Source organism: Pleurodeles waltl, chromosome 8, assembly GCF_031143425.1.
Source record: "Pleurodeles waltl isolate 20211129_DDA chromosome 8, aPleWal1.hap1.20221129, whole genome shotgun sequence".
NCBI lineage: Eukaryota > Metazoa > Chordata > Amphibia > Caudata > Salamandridae > Pleurodeles > Pleurodeles waltl.
The window spans coordinates 830,681,086-830,695,806 of NC_090447.1; the positions used below are offsets into that span (position 1 = coordinate 830,681,086).

At 42.0% G+C, this 14,721-nt stretch overlaps 1 protein-coding gene across 1 annotated transcript in view; it reads right to left on the reverse strand.

Moving 5' to 3' along the window:
* The window catches only part of COL4A1 (collagen type IV alpha 1 chain), a 521,418-nt gene that overhangs the window by 174,237 nt on the left and 332,460 nt on the right, over nt 1–14,721 (reverse strand). The window contains exon 29 of the mRNA XM_069205109.1: nt 4,339–4,436. Coding sequence (XP_069061210.1) covers nt 4,339–4,436 — 98 coding nt within the window. The remainder of the gene's footprint in view (nt 1–4,338; nt 4,437–14,721) is intronic.

Sequence of the window (14,721 nt, forward strand, 5' to 3'; positions counted from 1 at the left end):
CTGAAGTCCTTAGTTCATGAACTCTTTACCAATCGGTATGCTGATCCTCCTATAAATACTCCCATCTTCTAAGTCACTTCTTCTCTTCTACTGCTCATCTTCACAAGATAAATCTTATACTACTGTGGTCCAGGTGTTGGCTAATATGAAACAGTGGTTACATATTTCAGCAATAATTGCTTTAGTACTATGTGCCTTAATTGTGGTTAGATGCTTTTCACTCTGGTATGCGGATTGCCTTAATGTGAGATAATTTTGGGCACAGGCCTGAGGACAGGGTCTATGTTGGCTTTTAAAACTTTTCCCTGATTCAAATGCATGTGGACTTTATAGGGCTCATTGACCATGCCTCCTACAAAATCTTGCAGGTGGGAGCTTCCTCCTCACTCTCACGTCTGCCATCACGCATGGATGACCTGATCGCAAACTTGAACACATCATGCTAATGTTTCAACTCAGAGGGAGGCATGTCTACCACAAGGTAGTTGTTGTCTAGTTAGTCTCTCTTCAGCTATTTATGTAGTTTGTACCCTCTCATGATTCTGTTATGAAGGGTTTATGTTATTGAGTTCACAATTCTATAGAAAACTTGAATGAAAATAATTTGAGGTCAGAATTATTTTCCAAGTGAAGTAGGTGTGATCCATTATGCATAACAGGTATGTTATGGTAGTTGTGTTAAGTTGTTATGGTAGATATGGTGGGTTTGGTATCATATATAGGTATGGCAGGTATGTGGTTATGATAGGTAAGTAGGTAAGGTTGGTAGTAAGGCAGGTACACAAAGGAGGAATAATATGTTAGGTATGTTAGATAAGATATAGTACATAGGTTGGATATGAATGGTTAAGTATGGGAAGTATGGTTGGTAATGTAGGCTTGGCAAATTAGACTAAGTATGATAGGTATGGAAGGGTGTGTGGTGGGTGTGAAAGGTAGGACACGTAGGTTTAGAAGCTATGATAGGTAAGTCAAATAGGTTAAGTATGGTACGAAGGGTTGGTAGGTGGGTAAGGTAGGATAGATATGGAAGGTGGGAAGGTAAGGTAGATATGATTGGTTAGGACTGGTAAGCTAGTTATGTTGGGTCAGGTATGGTAAAACATACCATTTTGTCTGGTTGCAGTACTTGTAGCCATTACTACAGTTTCCTTGAGTTGTGCAAGTGCTTTCTGCAGGAGGCTGCAGAACTGTGAGCCTTTACCCAAGACCCTGCAGAAATAAAATGCCCTTTTTCCAAAACTGCGACTTCTGGGCAGATGCAAGATCTCTGCACTAGTAGTTGAGATATGGTGGTTTCTGCATGGTAGAAATGGAAAGGTATGACAGAATAGATAAGGTAAGTAGGCATATTGGGTTACGCATAGAAAGTAGGTGTTGTAGGTATTTTATAGTAGTTATGGTAGGTTGGTATGATAGATATGGGTAGGTTTGGTATGGTAGATAAATATGCTTTGTTAGCATGTCTGATAGTAAAAAAGGATGACAAGTAGGTACAGTAAATAGGGTACCTAGAAATGATAGCTGTGGGAGGTATGGGTTTGGTGTGTTAGGTTTTAGTCTTATAGGTAGGTCAGGTATGAAAGTTTAGGCATGGAAGGAATGGTTGTTTTTGTAGGTGTGGTGGGAGTGATAGGTAAGATTAGCTAAGTTTGGTGAGTGTGATAGCATAACAGGTTAGGTATGATAGATAGGTATAAATGATAGAAACGGAAGTGGGTAAAATATGCTTGATACTGTAGGTAAAGATGGCAGATCCTGTAAAGGTGACAGAGATGGTAGGTCAATTATGTTAGGACATAGCATTTTTGCCTATTATTTAAAAGTGTGCACTATTAAACCATTTTATGGACTTTTGCTTAAAAACATAACATTCCTTTTTAGAAGCACAAAAACATACTTCTATTTATAAAGGACATGTTTATGCTGACAGATATGTTATCAGATAGGTTTATTATATTTGATGCTTTAGCAGAGAGCTAAACTGTACCTTGAAATCAAGGCAGAAGCTTATGTTTGTGTTTACAGTGCTGCACTAGATGGCATACAAAGCAACAGCTTGATAATAAATACCTTTGAGTATTTTAGTTGAATATTCTGCTCACACATCTTTGCTTTTAAACAAAAACATGTACATTCAACAATATCTTATTAACGACAGTAAAGTAAAATAAATGAAGGCTCAAAGTTAATTAGTGAATATACCTGTGCATGTAGTTTATGACATGCTTAAGCGTCCAAGGAGTGCGCAGTAATATAAATCAGTATTTAAAATGGTGCTGTGACAGCAAAGTAAATATATTAAAGAACATTCACAGTATCTCAATTTAAAGGTACATTTCATGTTGCATTTGCAGTTTTTATCAATAGGACTGCTTAGGGCCTAATTTAGAATTTGGCAGATACATTCTGCAACATAAACATGACAGGTATCCTGTGTGTATTACAAGTGCACTAGGATATAATGCATATGAAATAAGGCCAATAGCATATTTGTCACATTTGTGATGGAATAGCCATCCTTCGAAACTCTAAATCAGGCCTTAACCTTATCACCAAAATTTAATAACACAAATGTAACAATATACCAACCCTCAAAATGAAATGACCTTCCTTAACAGACAGCCCACCAGGCAATTAAAAATCATAAAAACGCTTGGCAACCAACAGCTGAAGTGAACGCAACACAGCCCTCTATACTTCTTCTTTGTGTATTGACAGCACAGGATCTTGTAACAAGGAGCTAAAACTGTTTGTAGTGAGACCTAAAAATTATTTTAGTCTTCAAGTTTCCCAACAGAACAGAAAAGGTCAAGCCATGACCTCTTGCCTGGATCACATGAACTCTTTCAGGACACCTCAAATGTCCTCAATATAGCATCTTTCCTCCTCCTTCAGGTGCTGAGGAGTGTACAGCCCCTTCTACTCTCAGTAGAACAACTACTGGAGGGGAAGGATTCAGAGAGAAAAGTGATGATCTTATTAAACATATGGTAGGTTTAACTTAATTGAAACAGTGCAATGAGAAGATTTAATGGCAATCCTGGCAACTTTCTCCTCATGTATAAGGTTACAAGTTGGTCTTTTAAACTCCAGCAATTGAATTTGCGCCACAGCCCCCCTTAGTATTTGCAGCACAGCAATGGGGGTTAGTATACTGAAAGTGGCAGGAACTATTGGGAAAAAAGCAAGTGAACAGATTCCCATGTGATCCTCTCTGTTTCATACCAACTTATTCCTTGTCATAGATAAGGATGGATGTTTCCGGGGAGGGAAATATTGGAAGCTGCTGAAAGTGTTTACACTAGAGGGGAACCACCTCTAAGAGGACTTTCACAGTCTGTTAGACTGTATGATGAAAATGGAAATGAAATTTTGATGTTGGTGCCAGTTGGCCTCTTGACAAGTAACACATACAATATCAGTGCATTACACTTCTATTCAAACCAGGTGTCAAAGAAACGTTTGAGACAAATGGGAGCATTCCTAACGTCAGAAAGGATCAAGATGAATGTATACTTAAATGACACATTGCTGGAAGACTTCCTCCCCCCCGTAACTGGAGGAAGAGGTGTCTTGCAGCAATAGGGTATCACACTAAATTAGAAAAAGACATTGTTTGGAACATCCCAACATTGATATTTCCTGTATTTTTGTTTTAAGAATTGTGAATGATTTGCTTCTGCTTCAGAAGGAAAAAGTTAAGATGGCAGGCAAAGAAATTCGAAGTATTCTGAAGATAGGAACTTTTCCTTCAGAAAGTTGACCATCAATATAGGAATGATATTTGCATTTATACAAACTATCTTTTCCATAATCCTGTTTTATAAGGCTCTGAAAAGGTTGAAATAAATTAAACTTCAAAGGACCTTTCCTATCCTGGACTTGTCCTGCATTCTCAAGTGATGAGTTATTTTAGTGGCTTTAAAATAAAGACAATCAATATTTTACCAAGGACCAGGTATCAAATTAGAGATTAAGCCTCAAATCAAGACACATGCTTTGGGCCACTGTAGTCAATCGACATTTACAATATCCAGCCACCAGAAAACCTTCCATATACAGATTCCCAAACCTGCCTGGCCCAGAAGGTGAAATCTCAACTCAGATTTCTTCCTTGACCCAGCACAAATAAAGGGCAAACTTGAAAAGGGATCTATTTGTCTGTGACTTCATGCATTCATTAAATCCTGTCACTGCAAACAAACACCGGCATTGAATCTCTGGCAATCTACATATGTGAGAATAATTATTGAAACCGAAATGATGTAATTGATGTTCAATAATGAACAAAGAAGAAGTGGAAAAAACATGGTATGTTCTGATACAAATGCCTACCTTTTGACCTGGTTCACCCTGCAAACCTGGAAATCCCTCAAACCCAGCTTTTCCTGGAGGACCTGGTAAACCTGGACTGCCTGGTGAACCAGAATAACCTGCAAAAACATACAATCAGATATAATACCATAACAGTTCATTAGTTCTCATTTTAATTTTATAAAACACTCAGATTAAGACTCAGACAAAGAAGACATAGCAAACAAAAACAAGGCCCAGTCTTTATGCTTTTCTTTACAAACAAGTAAAATAATTTCTATCATACTTGGAAACATTACCATTTTTGTAGTTTGACTATTTTGTCCAGCAATCAAAATACCGGAGAACATTTAGTACCCTAATCAATTTGAATATAGGGGTTCAAAGCATTGTTGTTCCCCAGTAAATATACATGTCTTCACCACGGTTTATATGCTTCATATCAGCGCTTCTGAATAAAACATGGTGTCCAATACTGTGGACTGTAAAATAAAAATCACTGGAGCATAACTAGTCTTTTTAATTAGGATGGCGGAGTAAGTGTGTCATTGAGCGAGATAATTAACATAAACTGAATAGTAAAGAAACTTACCAATGTTGTCATAGATGCATGCAATGAGTAATCCTTTGAGATGTACTGTCTCAGTACGTACATCCTGTAGGTAGGATTAGGCTACACTTGTAACATTTTTGCATCATAAATATAATTTCAAGTTGGACAAAAAGAGCAGTTAGACTTTAACTGCTAAACCATGACCCTCCTGTGTGAGACAGTGAACAAGCCTAGGTGCATGTCAGCCTCATGGGCTTCGTCATTGAATTTTAGTTTACCTCTCCAAGTGAAGCAAGGATGGTGGTATGTGTGCATGTACCTCCTCAACATAGGGAGATTCAACATTTTTTTTTTTCTATAACTGGTAGACAAGGCAGTGAAGCTAATCCCAGAGTTAAAGAGTGGATGATTCAATGGCAAATGTACAGTAACACTATTTGATGGCAGTGTTTGTTCTGTGAAGGACATTAAACAAACGCCTGGACAAGCATGTCTCATTTTACATAACTGTTGTTTTCAATGGAAGAAACAGGCGTTATTTAAAACTATTGGCACCTGCCTTGATAAGATAAGACAAACACAAATAGTGAAGATGTAGCACGATATATAATACTTAAAGTCATTTCAATAAACCAAAAATCAACAATATATACTAGCCTAACAATTCTGGGGTTCTTTGGTTAGTTACTTAATGAACACTTAATGAGCAATGTATACAGTTTGTACTCTGGTGTTTCAGATTTCATTTGTGTTCATCTGTTACATCAGCCTCGGAAATGCAAATTGTTGGGAGGAGACATGCTGCTGCTAGACCATGTGTCTAAGAATTCAAAAAAAGAAATCTGAAAGATGGCCTGATGAGGGTCAGACATTTAATCAGTTTGGTGACATCTCCACATCATAAAACTGCAAATGGTCAAGTAATGAGAAGATCTTAGTCCAAAAATATTCCTCAACTGGGGAAGAATCAGGAAATGATTAGCCGGATGGACCCCAAAATATGACATATGGTCATCAGGCGAAAGAGGGAATCTATTGCTGTGAATAATTTTCTGAGAAAGAGTTAGCTTCACTCCAGACTATTGAAATAAAATTCGGAAAAGATGGTTGGGCCTAGCAAAAGGTTAACAGTGAGTTGAGTCTTGGGAGGCATGACTTTCCCACTCAAGATGGTGGACCGAAGCTAAAAGGGCTTCATGACACAGCACAGGTGAATCATCATTTATCCTGCGATCTCTGAGGCAATCCCCCTATCTGCGTTGGGGAAAGGAACCACAACCAGCCAGGGCTCTTGCTGTAGCCGTGACAGGGTACAGGGTACAGGAGGAAGCACTTGTGATACTTGGAATGTCCTAGGATGCACCCCTGTTCATGGCTCCCATCAGCCTGGTGACCATGGTTTGGAAACTCGTTGCAGTGATTCGGGCCCCCCCAAGTATTGAGAGGGAAACTCTGCATCGGCCGACTCTGGTGACACCTGGTCTCCCATAGGTGATACCTGCAGTGGGCAAGTCAGCCCTAGGCTGGGGCTCACTCGGCCCCCCTACCTTGGAAGCAAACCCAGAGATGTGGCCTGGAGGTTGGGGCAACGACCCAGAGTGTTTCCAGAGACTTGCACACCAACGTCTATCCAGCTGCTGGAAGACACACACCCTCAGAGAGGGTAGAGGACAGTAAGTTCTGAGGGCCCAGATCCCCATGGGGGCTGGAAGAAACAGTGAGGACTCGAGCATGACTACAGCCCACAGTGCTGTCCCCCTGCCACAAATGGCACTGCGGAGGCCTGACGGGGGGCATATTTGTGGAGAAGTTGGGTGCCTTCTAACATCTGGCAAGAGCATTAGTAAGAAGCTGATCACCTGCAGAACCACTGCAGCAATCTGCAGATGACTGCCACTTCTGAACAAACCAGAATTGAGGCCTGCAGGACCCGTGATGGACTGGGGCCCCAAAGACTTCCAGACCTGGAGTTATTGACTCAGGCTCCACCCGCGGGAGGCCTGACACTGTCTCACAGTGTGAGTCAGTGAGGGGACTCAGAACAGGGTTTGGCCTTCTTTGTGATCAGTGGAAGCTCACCTCCTGAGTGTTGGAAGCAAAGCGTATCCTAAAGGACATTGCACCTCAACTAGCCAAACAGGGGAAACACACTCAAGACCTTGCTGGCAGAGTCAAAAGACTTGAAGACTGTGCGGAGGATGCAGAAGGGCATGAGCCCCTTAACATTTGTGTGGTGGAGCTTCCAGAGGGAACAGAATATGCCAGCATGATGATCAACTTCCTAGAGGACTGGCTGCTCTCCTGTACCCCCGCACAAGACCTGCTGCTGTACTACTCTCTGGAATGCACTAATAACGTCCCTTCTCACCGTCCACCAACAGGTTCTCTAATAAAGGCAGAGATACAATCCTGAAGGCAGACTGGCAAGCAGGCCCACTTTCTCTAGGGAACAATAAGATCTCAGTATTCCCGGAATATACCATGATTGTACAACAACGGTGCTTCTCACTCCTGGCGGTCAAGCTCTGAATCTGTAAACTTCACCTCCAGTACTCACAATACTAGACAAATTAAAGGTTATATTGGATAACCGTACTACTTCTTTACCAACCCTTCTTTGGCCTGGAACTGGATTGATCAGTATGTGGGCGGTGGCACATGTCCTCAGTGGTAGATAGTGGATGTGCCAATCCGCAGGCTGAAGCATGAATGCCAGGCCCTCAAGTCGCCTGACCTTCAAACACCCCTTCAAATATCTAGGCCGAGACGCGTCAACATCTGTTCTATAAAGGAGTCCACAATATAACAATTCAAGCTCATTCATTTAACAAGGAAACATCAGCCAAATGCCACATTACATATGAAAGAGTGGTAATTGGTGACAGGTTCTCTAATCTGGACTATCTCATTCACGCAACAAATAAGTTGGACTGCATATAATTGGCCATTAATCTCTATGAAATCTTTGTATACGGATAATCGTGGGATAAAACTTTAATTGTAAATACGCATTGATTGATTGTAACACATTGCTTCTTGTTTTGGTGCTGCTTGAAAGTTAAGGTTTTTATCCTTTTTTCTTTTATTGTATCTGGGGTTATTTGCAGAAAACAAATCTAAAAGAAAACACAAAACAAGATTAAAACTGCTTCATCCAATAATAAATAAGATATTATTGTAATGCAATTTGATGTGTATTTATCCCTCTATAGTTCCCTATTTGGTCTTGCACAATTACCGCTGAGTGGCTTCTCAAAAGGAACTAAGGAGGGAACAACAACTAGTTAGCACTTTGGTCCTGGCATTCCGCCAATCCACATCCCCACCAGAATCGGACACAAACTCTTGACAATGACAGCGACAGTGTCTCACGCTCTTACCACTTCTCAGAGACTGCTTGGTCCCTCAGGTCATCTGGCTGAAGGCTGATGAACTGCTCTAGTGTCATGCCACATCGCCACTGCCTGGATGCAGCCATAGCTGCTGGGGCAGTGTGATGGTGGGTGGATCCCAGTCCAGGCTGAGAGGGGGCATTTTATGGCCTCAGTGACTGCTCCTTCCCCATCCCCACCCCAGGCGCTTGGTAAATGGTGCAAATGGTGACTCCTGGCATGCAGCCCAGAGCCTGGAAAGTTATCAACAGTGATTTCCTGCCACCTAATCCTGTCACCATTGTCCTCCCATTCTTCACAGCTGGGAAACCATCTGGCACACAGGCCCTCTCCTTCACCTCAGTCAGTTTTATCTGACGATGGTTTGGACATGTAGCTGATTGCTACAGGCCCTGAGCACAGTTACAGTAAAGTTCCCTGTTATCACAAAACAGGCACTTACAAGACGCCGCCTCCACTGCTCATGGTGGATGGGGGGGGCAGGTTGGCTGGCTGCCCGGGTTGACGGGTATGCCGCTGGGGCACCCAAATGACACATGACACAGCGCTTACAAGCGCATTTATTCACCCTCAATGTTATCAGGAATGCAAGCCCCAGAAACAGTAGAGTTGTTCCAAGGAGATCTCGCTCTCTCCAGGATCTCCACCACTGAGCGCCAGAAGCTTAATGATCCCATCACAGTGATGAGGTGATGAAACCAATACACGATTTCGCTAATAATAAAATAAAGGTATGGATGGCCTGCCAGTCGAGTATTACAACCATTTCACCACCGACTTAGACAGAAATAGCCCTATCCACAATGAGGCACCCTGAAGGAGTATCTTCTCCTTTCTCTCTCCTCAAGCCCCACAGGGATTTCAATTGCCTATCCTCTTACCAACCCATGCTGGTGCTACTTATAAAATACTGGTGGACGGCTGCCTCCAAATACTGACCAATGTTATTCATCTAGACCAAAATGGGTTTGTTGCTGGTGGAAGTACCTCCCATAACCTTAGATGATTCTTTAATGTGAGGGACCAGGCCTTGTTGCGATGTCCATGAGCGGTGAGCCTGATTCTTGACCTAGAGAAGGGGTTTGTTGCACTGTCCTGGGAATACCTATACCAGGTGCTGACTAGACGTGGCATAGGCAGGTGCCTCCTGCTATATATGAAATTGCTCTACACCAATCTGACCTCTAGGGTGCTTATAGGCTGCCTAGTCTCGCCCCTTTCCCAATGGGCTGGGAAACTCACCAGGGATGTCCCCTTTCCCAGGTCTCTTCATCATAGACATGAAACCCCTGGCCATTCACCTTCGGAGGGAGGGAGAGCAATGGGGACAATCCATGCAGTGTCACTATATGCAGATGATTTACAGCTGTACCTCTGTGACAACAATGCTGGCACTGAGACAATAGACATTGCTCTGCAGGCTTTTGAGGTGGTAGACGGCCTGCGTCTTCCCTCCCATCCGCAAAAAGCCACTGCGAGCACTGCGAGTACTTCGGCTAGTCAGTACTCAGCTGACTTGGTCAGGAGAAACAGTGTGCTATCTTGGCATACATCTATATCATTTTCAGAGGGATCTTTTTGAGAAGAACCTAAAAAGAGCATTCACAGCTATAAATCCCAGACTAAATTGTGGAAGCCCCCACCTCGGCCTTCAGAGGGAAAATCACTCTCTCCAAAATGGTAATCCTCCCCCGATTAATGTACTACTTTGTTAATGTATCAGTAAACCCTACAAAACTATGTCCATGAGCTATATTCCTTGATGGGGGAACTGCACTGGGACAACAAGCGATGCTGTATCGCCCTCAACAAACTCCAACTACCAGTGGGACAGGGTAGACTGGGTGTCCCATTCTTTGAATTATACTATCTTGCAGCCCAACTTCAGTGGGTGTGTCGCTGGCTAGTTGGTATTAACCTGTATGAAACCAGTGCCGGTAATGGCCCCTTACTGCTAGATGTCCTCTACCAGCTCCTCCAACCCACTGAAAAGCTACAACGTTCTTGGTCCCCACATGCCTGGGGGCCCTCAGATGTCTCAACCATATTTTCCAGGTGACGTACCATGTCCTACCATACGCACCTGATATTCCCGTTCATGGTCTGCCTCAATTCCCTGGGTTTTTCACGGTTAGGGACCTAGCTGCATGGCATGACAGGTTGATTGACATGTTAGGCAATCTGTTTCAGGGCTGCCACTAAACTAGCATTTGAGCAATACAGCAAAATGAAGATTTCCCACTTGGGCAATTTCTCATCCATGGCCAATTACTGGCTACATGCTGACAGCTGTGGGGCACGATGGATGAGGAACCCCTCTCATGCCATCATACACACTCTTTACACCATGGGTGCTGGGCTGCACTTGCTAACATGGCTAAATAAGACAGTCTGAGAATTTACTGGAATCCCTTTAATGTCCCTCTGACAGAAATGGGAGGATGACATTGGGAGTCCCCTCCATGAAACAGGGTGGCAATGGCACTTAAATCCCTGCAGGGCATATCTTCTAATGCACAGTTACAGAGTGAAAGCAGTCTGATCTGAACAAATGTAATTTCCTTTAAGCAACATAACTCTGCAGAGAAAAAAAAGCTTTAGGTGGCAAAGGGGCACCAATATGTCAGATGTTTTAAGGGGCCTGGGTCAAAAATTACATGCAAGAACCCAAAAACCACAAGCAGAAACAACCACCCAGTGTAGGAAAAACTACACAAAAGCTCCAGCCAAGGTGCCAACTAGGGGTGCAGTTGTGTTAGTACCTCATCCTTAACAAACAGAGAAAGCCTGCTTCATAAATCTATAGATACATTTTACAGCAAGGGGGGCATGAAAAAACAGTGCCTGGGGAAGAATGTCTCCACTTCACTCTACTTTTCAAAGTCTAAGGAGCATTCTACATCGGTGAAGTATTACAATGTACAGTGTTGTATATATATATATATATATATATATATATATATATATATATATATGTAAAAATGAACTTCAGGACCTCACTGCATCTAACAACCTTTATGGGCCCACTTACCAGTTGAGCAGTGTGACCTTTCTGTGTGGAATTCCATTCTGCACAATTATAAGTAGGTTGGTGTTCCTATGCCTTCATGAGTACAGGTAGTACATTTGTGCTTTAAAATGGATGAAGCAAGCTATTTTGTGATGAATTCTATCCAGTAAATCCGGGACTGCACAGCTATTCTCCATCCCATAGAATTTACTCATAATAGTTGGATATAATGCCAAAATACTGGATGATAATACAAATTACAGCCACCCTGGATTTTCTCATCTGGGCATTGGCAGTTACTCCAAATCAAATGGGTTATTCAGTTGATGCAAAGGGTAGAGAAGAAGGATGGGAATTGCATCTGTAATGTAGGGTGGGGAATTTGGTTGAGACAGAGTACATATAACAGGGTCATAGAAAATGTATTGGTCACTCCACCATGCCACCAGGCCAGGGGAGTGAAGGTTATTTTCTCCACCTTTCTGGCACAAGACCACCCACCATACTTATAAATCCCACCCAAGGAGGCAGGATCTCTCTACTGTCAATGGAGTAACCACTGCAGCACTCTACTGAAGGAAGTGAAGCTTTTTAGAGCTGTATTATTGTTTGACTTGAAGCAGGAGATTCTTCTGAGAAAATAAAAAAATGACCCCAATGTACAAAGAGTTTTACAGATTCTTTATTAGGCAATTTCCCTGACGGCGACCACTATGCACCGTCCTGGCTGTGGAAATCTAGTGACGGTTGTCCTGCCTTAAATAGCACAGGACAACCTTCACTATATATTGGTGGCTCACTGGAGGACAGGCCATTAGGTTAATGGTTTTCTGCAATTGAGCCAGTAACCATTAGGCTGTTGTATTTTAGTTCTGATTCAGAATACTAAACTGCTGATCTGTATATTGTTACCTAGTCCTGATGGCATTATTTGAATTTTCATGGCTTGGCTTCTGTGATGTAGCATTCTCAACATAGTAGTCTGAAACAAACAGATGAGTAAGAGGTAATTTAGAGTTGGCAGAGCAGAATCATCACCGTAAATGAGAGGTGCTCCTGTCTCACCAGATTTGCTGTTCCCTCACACTATTCAAAGTGATCTAAAGTGCTGAATTTCCAACAGTGGAACCTCAATTGGCTCCACCGTTGGAAACCTCTGGCCTTACAGAACATCTGCCAAATGGCTATCATTTTATTTCATGGATTAGGACTGCCAAGGGATGCTGGCCAGGAAATTTCTAAATACCACTAAGTATCCCCCACCCAGGGCGAGAAAGGCCCTTGAATGCCGATGTAACAGATTTTTTGTTTTTCAAGAATGTTCTCATTTTAAGAGTGTATTCTTGATTGCCTTCCACAGAGAAGCTGCAGTTACACCAAAGGCTGTGCGGTTCCTACCTGCATGATGGTTTCTCTAAATAAGGCGTCTGGTTTACCACCAGGGGAAAGGAGGTCCCAGACTCCACTGACCAGGTGGAGCAGCGGGACACCTGCTATATGCTAAATCAGATCTTATGGGCATGATTTAGAGTTCGGCCGATGGAGAGTACTCATGAGATGGCTGAGAACCTTACTTCCACTATCTAGAGGGACCAGTGCTCAACAAATTTAGAGTTGTTAACCAGCCAGCATTGCAGACAACTCTGTACATTGACAGAAGCCACATCCATGGTGGTTATTGTCAATGTATGAGACGTTTAACAGAGGGTACTGTCAGACATGATGGGTGGGCAGCAATCTTTTTAAAAGTTTTCAAAATGAAGTTTGTTTGCAATCTTTTTAAAAGTTTTCAAAATGAAGTTTGTTTTAGAAAAACATACTATTAATGGCTCCACACCCTGGGACTTTACTACCAGGGAGTTGGGGTCATTATGTTTTTTTCCTGTCCCTTATTGCCGGATAAGGATCAGTCAAAAAATCCTTAGCACTGTCCAACCTAAATCCTCTGACAACCCGCACTCCTTTAGGCTATTGGAGGAAGTATGCCATCAAAAGAGCTGGCGGGGAATCCTGATAGTCTGCCCGACTCAAAATAGGATCGGCATACTTAGAGTTTAGCAGGTAGAGTAGCACAGTACACTGTAAGTTAAACTCTATATCACATCATATATTTCTAACAAAATATAGTGTTAGTTATTTTAATTGCCTACATGATCGATGTTTTGTTCTTTTAGGTCACAGAATACTATATCTAATTTACCCATCATTTCCCTCCTTACTTACATTCTACCTAACATTTTTCTTTGAGCTAGTGCCTTCCCAACATGTTTAATTACATCATATATGTTTCAGTTGGTACCACTGTGAGGAAGCCTTAGGGTTATATATATATATTAATGTTCTGGTAGGGGAATATGGGAAACTCAGTGATCCAATGATGTACTGTACCTCTAAATCAGTTCTCAACTAGCACTCAAGACAATGATGTAGCTGTCTATTTTCTCTATTAGTTCATGATCAGTGCAGCCCAGCCACTGCATCAAGCAAACTTATAAACAATCAGCCGATCTTCCATTTCTAGAGCAGGTTCATGTGACCCAGACCCACCCAATCTTCAGTGCAGAATTAGTCTCCCTACATGTGATGGTCTAGGCATACCTAAGGAGAGGCAGGTGAGGATATAAGGGAAAAGTTCTAAATATCCTGAGTCCTACTTAATGGCAAATAACCATTGATATTGTGAAATACAATCAGTTACTGAAGTCATACGCATTAATTATGCATTTTGGTGATCTGAACTGTTAACTAAAGGGATCCAAGCCAGTGGTAGATAACCTTTTGGAAATCACCACTTAACTATTATAAAGTGTAATGGACCATAGTCCCTCCCCCTGTCTTCATTTCAGACTAACTAATGAACACTTTACAACAAAGAGAAGCAGCCTAGTACATTCTTCTATGTATAACTGATTTAAAAACATGTCTTCTTTCAAACCTACAATCATGGTAGATTTACTACAAATAGGTGAGAATCAGCTACATTCTGTCTTACACCGTGACAACGGAACGATGGAGCAATTAGATGTACCAGGTTAGGTGTTCAATTTAAATGTTAGCGATAAGCATTCTTTGACCCAGCGGCAATGGAGTGTGTGTACTGCCAAAATGATGGTCCGCCTGCCTAATTCAAAGACTAGTCCATCTCCACTGTGGCCAAACTTCTCTGATGGCCCAATAGATTAAGGACCGTAGGAGAATTGACTATGTATCCATCCACCTAATTAGGATGTTCTCATCATAATTGGAAGTGGCTCCCTTGGCAAGGGGTGCATTTATTTAATTTTTTTCAAAAATCCACTTTGGTTTTTTGTATTTGAAAATTTAAAAAAACACTTTGGAAAGTTTGCTGTATGGTTCTGTTATGATTGTCGGAGCCATAAGGCAAGGATTCAGTGCATTCACATGAACCAGGCTGACGACAATTCCTATGAATGCTAGAAATGTCTGTC